The following is a 5,664-nucleotide window of genomic DNA, read 5'->3' as shown; positions in this document are numbered from 1 at the left end:
TTCAGTGACTTTGCATTTATTCAATGGCTTCCTTTGGTTTTTTGCCAGTTTGAAAAAAAATCCTGTCCGGCAGCAGCTGATCCGTGAGTTCATGATCAATTGAGACTCTCTTCTGAAGATTGTGGCATCCGTAACAAGCATATTAACATTACTCAGATCTCGTCTCGTTGACCACTGAAGCTGGATGACCAAGTAGGCTTTCCTTTTATGGGTATTAATCAGTCTATAGATGTCTTTCAGTGTGTAGTGTCAGTAAAGCTCAGCTGTTGGTCTCCGTTCATTCTTTGTTTTCTGAATCTTATCAGCAGACCTTCGTCGGGCCTTCTGCTCCTTGCTGGACTCCTTGCAGAGGCCCTCATCACTGGCAGCTTGGAGACTGTCAAACGTGCCCTGCCTCTCGTCAGACGTGTGCGAGCTCTCCGCATGTCTCCTGTTTCTCCACATTTCCGTGCAGCGCTCAAAGCAGTTGAACTTGGCATCGGTGGTGCAGGCGTACATTCCCGCAGGCACAGCGAGCACCATGGCAAGTACAATGACGACAATGTGAATGAGCTTTTCTCTCTGTTCCATTTCATTGAAATCGCTGCCTGTCACGAACACGATGCACTGGTCGTTCCGAGGAGCCTGGTTCTTTAGAGTAACACAGATTTCATACTTAGTGACTGGTAGCAGGTCTGTGACAGAGTATGTGTTAATACCTGGTCCGATGTATATCTGCTCTTTCTTAACTGTGTCATAGCGGCCAAAATGAATGGTGAACCAGGTTTCTGCAGGATTGTCTGTTACAGCACGCCACTCAATTGTAATGCCATACACTGTCTGCTTGGCAATACGGATATCGATGTAAACATTTTCTTCAGCGACGGCAGAGTGGAGGTCTGAGGAATGAGACAGAGAGCCTTGCGGAGATTTCACATCCAGTAAAATACCAATGGAGGAATTGCCGATGAAATTGTTGGCAGAGCAGGTGTAGAGTCCTCTGTCGGCCAGATGGAGCGAAGGAATGATCAGCTGAGTCCTGATAGTGTCTTCATCTACACGGCTCTGAATCTCTGAAACGATTAACAAAAATTATGTGAAATTGAGGACAACATAGAGTATTGACCTAAATGTATTTTTACAATATAATAAAAATAATAATAATAATAATAATAATAATAATTGATATTATTTATATTTATTCATAATTTATAAATCAATATTTATTAATAACAACAATAGTATACTCTAAAAAATGCTGGGTTAAAAACAACCCAAGTTGGGTTGAAAATGGACAAACCCAGCAATTGGGTTGTTTTAACCCAGCGGTAGGGTTAAATGTTTGCCCAACCTGCTGGGTAGTTTTATTTAACTCAACTGTTGTTTAAAAATTACTGTATTGCTTACTTAAAATTAACCCAAAGTATGTTGGAAATTAACATTTATTAATGTTCAATGAATAATTATTAAACAATAAACATTTATTCAATTGCTTATTAATACATTTATAATAATAAACTATTAAATAAAATATTAAAGCTTATTAATAAACATTCACCTTTTGTCTATTATTGTTGTCTCTAATTCCATCTGGTTTTTAATTTCCCAACTAGTTTGGGTTCATTTTAAGCTAGCCATATAGCAATTTTTAAATAATAGTTGTTTTGAATAAAACTACCCAGCAGGTTGGGCAAACATTTAACCCAACCGCTGGGTTTGTCCATTTTCAACCCAACTTGGGTTGTTTTTAACCCAGCATTTTTTAGAGTGTAATAATTAGTTTAGTGTTAGTTTATTAGTCTCTGATACTGTTCTTCATTGGTTTAAGTCCTACCTCAAAGATCTTAAGCAGTTTGTTGCCATGGGTGGATTTAGGTCTGAGGTTGATGTTGTGCAATCTGGCATCCCTCAGGGATCAATTTTGGGCCCTCTGCTTTTTAATATCTATGTTTTCCCACTTGGCCAGCTTTTGAGATCACTTGGTCTGAAATGTCATTTTTATGCAGATGATGCTCAGATCTACATACATTTTAAACCTAATGAAACTGTGCCTGTTGATTTTCTTTGGTCATTGGTTCACCCCACCAACTACGTAAAGCTGAGTGCAGTCACTATTGATGGTTCAAATGCGGAGTTTCAAACAAAATCAGAGAATTAGATTTTTGATGCTAATCTAACATTTGAGCCACATGTCCAAAATACTGTTAAAACTTCTTTCTTCCATCTTAGAAATATTGACATATTGCGTCCAATGCTGTCTTTTCCTGTTGCTGAGATTAACACTTTTTTTGTTTTTCCGTATTGATTAATGCCTTGTTGGCTAACAAATTGCAGGTTGTGCAAAATTTGGCTGGTAGAATCCTTACTAGAACTAGGATAAGAGATCATATTACTCCCATTTTGGAGTCCTTGCATTGGCTCCCCATTAGGTTTAGGGTAGACTTTAAAATTTTGATGCTTGCTTACTTACATGGGTTGGCACCTCAATATTTGGCCGAGCTTTTAATTCCCTATACTCCAATGTGTGACCTGAATTCATCCAAAACTGGTCTCTTAACTGTTCCTTTAACTTGGTTAAGATTGATGGGAGATACTTTTCTTTATTTCATTAGCTCCAAAACTTTGGAATTATATATATATTAATTTTGTAATTTTGTTGTTTTGTTTCTGTAAAGCGCTTTGAGATGTACATTTAAAGGCATTATAGAAAATAAAGGTTTATTATTATTATTAAATTATTTTTGTTGTAAATAATAATAATAAATAATAATAATTATTATTATTATCTTAGTCATTTGACAATGTCAAACTATATTTTCCATGATTTGTAATGCATAATTTGTGATCATTTTTAGAAGCTTGAACAAGTATCATAACTATGCATCACAATTGCATAATCTGAAAAGGTTTAAAATAGTTTGGATTTTTGACAATTGTCCAACACTTAAACTCCTCTTAATGTATATTATATTACATTTTATTATAAAATCTTTGGTAACACTTGATTTTACAGTGCAGTAGTTACACATTACTGCATGTACTTACTATAGTAATAACATTAAATTATGCATAATTACAAGTAACTAACCCTAAACCAAACCCTAACTGTAACTCTATAGTAAGTACAAGTTGTTAATTAATATTACTCAGTACTTATCTAAGTAATTACAATGTAACTACGGCACTGTAAAATAAAGTGTAACCAAATCTTTTTTTCATATACACTTTTGAGTGTTTTTAAAAACTGTCATTTGCTGAAGAATTAAATTACTTGGTTACACTTTATATTACGGTTCAGTTCTCACTATTAACTATGACTTTAATAAACTCCTAATTACTGCTTATTAATAGTTAGTAATGTAGGGTATAGGATTAAGGGATGTAGAATATGGTCAGGCATATGCTAATAAGCAACTAGTTAAAGGTTTAGGAAGTGATTTCTGAGAAACCTTGTTGAACACTGTTGATATCTGAAATCAACCCAAACAAACACACCCCTCCCTTCATTGCTCCGCCCCCAAAATGCACGAATGCAGTGCAAGAGTGTCTCTACATCATAGCTCAAGTGAAGCAAAATAATGCCTTGCGAAAATAAAAAGGAAATGACGAACAAATGACAAGGAAGAAAAAAAAATGAACACACAAAAGAGTATCAAGCCAGAGTTAGTTATTGGTCACCAGCAGCATACCAGCTCAGACAAACACTGCAGATTGGCTACAGGTGTGTTATGGTGCTCGGTGCGATCGACTTTCAACAGCGTTTCTCAAAAATCGCTTACTGCGCCTTTAATAGTGAGAATTGGACCCTAAACTACTGTTACCAAATATTCTTATTTTATATTAAAAAGGAATTGTAGTAGATGAAGTCCAAACGCATGCGATTTTGTAACATACAAAATGTGATGTTATTGCACATCATTTGCAAATGTGTAGGCTAACAATATGCGTGTACAGTAATCAAGGGTTAAGTACCTAATTTTTAAAGAAAGATCTATTTAATTAAAGACAGACGTATGTAAACATGTTTTACGAGAATATCTCTTACCACGAAATCCTCTTAGTATCTTAAGACCATATGTCCACCGAATGGCAGGTTCAGGTCTGGCCGTGGCAAAGCATGTTAGCGTTATGTTCCCACCTAAAGGCACGGTGATGTTGTTGACTGGGGCGCTGACCACTGGCTTCACACACGTCTTTAAATCGACCTCATGGAAAAATTTCCCTGCCTTGAATTCTGGGTCAGAGCATGTCAAATACGCGTTCATTAGAATGAACGGGGGACTCAACGATTTGATAAACTCAATGAAGCCTCCTAGGCGACAGTCGCACAGCCACGGGTTGTCGTGAAGCGCCAGAACAACGTTGGACGCTGTGGGTTTTTCATGCTTGTTTTCTGCGTGGTAGAGAGGCCAGTTCAGAAAGACGTCTTTAGAAATGACTGAGAGTTGATTAGAGGACAGATCTAAATAGGTTAATCCTGGTAAAAACTTTAGCGCGTGTTCAGGGAGGGCGTCAATGCGGTTGTGCTTCAGGTCCAGAATCTTGAGGTTGGGCGTTTCCTCAAACGCTGTCCACGGTACTGAACGCAGTTTGTTACCCTGCAAACGGAGCTCCGTCAAGTTACCCAAACCTTCCAGACTTTTCATATTTATGATTGCGATGTCATTGAAATTCAGCCAGAGGTGCTTTAGAAACTTAATATGGGAAAACGCTGCCTTTGGTAGTTCACTTAGCTGTGATTTCTCTATTCGGATTTTAGTCAAATCTTCCGGTATGTCCACAGGAATTCTGGTTAATGCAGTTTCCATACATGTGAGTGACCTAGAGAAAAACATTCAGTACTTTCAGTTGCACACCGATGTTCGACTGTTTTAAAACATCTATATATTTTTGTTTCTGAATTCTTAAGTGTGGTTAATAGCAACTGACTTTGATATAGTCTAGCAGCATATGAACAAATACTAACTTTTCAGAGGAAGTTGTTTTCTAAAATGGTTGGTGTGTTTGGTAATGACAGTACTATCTGGGACAGCATTTATTTGTTATAAAATGAAATACACATATACATTAAATATCAAATAAAATGTGTTCATTTCAAAGACATTCAGTGCCAGTTTTATTCTGAAGCAGAAAAGTTGCTCTAATCACCCATATTTTTATATTACCAGACTCTCACATTGTCCTGTCCTCAGCACAACAACAATCATCTTTGCTCACTGACACTGCTGATGTCTGTTAATACTGTGTGCAATGAAAGGAACTGAAACTAACCTCCCATAACGGTCAGTCCCGCAGGAGCATCCTGGAAAACACTCTGAGCTGATATGACTTAATAAAAGAAGGAAAACAATCAAACGCAATATAACTGAGGCATCCATGGTCTCCTATAAATGTTACATCCACTCTATGTCTGTGCACGACATGACTGCAGGTACAGTTGAGTAAAGCCTATTATCAGTAATCCTTGACTTACCCTGTGAGAGACTGATTGGAACTTAATTGTACGTCTGACCTATTATTGTTGTTAAAAAAAATAATGTAACACTTTTTAAATGTATATACAAAATTTATTTTATAAGCATAAATGGGTACTACTAAGATACCTGGGACAAAAAAAAAAAAAAAAAAAAATCAGGTAGCACAAGTTTCACATGGTAAACAGAAATAATGTAACATACACAATGA

At 36.6% G+C, this 5,664-nt stretch overlaps 1 protein-coding gene across 1 annotated transcript; it reads right to left on the bottom strand.

The window, feature by feature from the left end:
- Positions 1-249: 249 nt before the first annotated feature.
- Positions 250-5,357, bottom strand: lrit2 (leucine-rich repeat, immunoglobulin-like and transmembrane domains 2). The gene is made up of 3 exons (XM_067385303.1): positions 5,251-5,357; positions 4,025-4,800; positions 250-1,052 (listed from the first exon to the last, which is right to left on the bottom strand). The coding sequence occupies exons 1-3, from the start codon at positions 5,355-5,357 to the stop codon at positions 250-252; spliced, it is 1,686 nt and encodes a 561-aa protein (XP_067241404.1).
- Positions 5,358-5,664: the final 307 nt, after the last annotated feature.

The sequence above is a fragment of the Chanodichthys erythropterus genome, chromosome 5 (genome assembly GCF_024489055.1).
Source record: "Chanodichthys erythropterus isolate Z2021 chromosome 5, ASM2448905v1, whole genome shotgun sequence".
Taxonomy (NCBI): Eukaryota; Metazoa; Chordata; class Actinopteri; order Cypriniformes; family Xenocyprididae; genus Chanodichthys; species Chanodichthys erythropterus.
The sequence above is the reverse complement of the archived record's forward strand: the minus strand, read 5'-3'. Positions and strand labels throughout refer to the sequence as shown.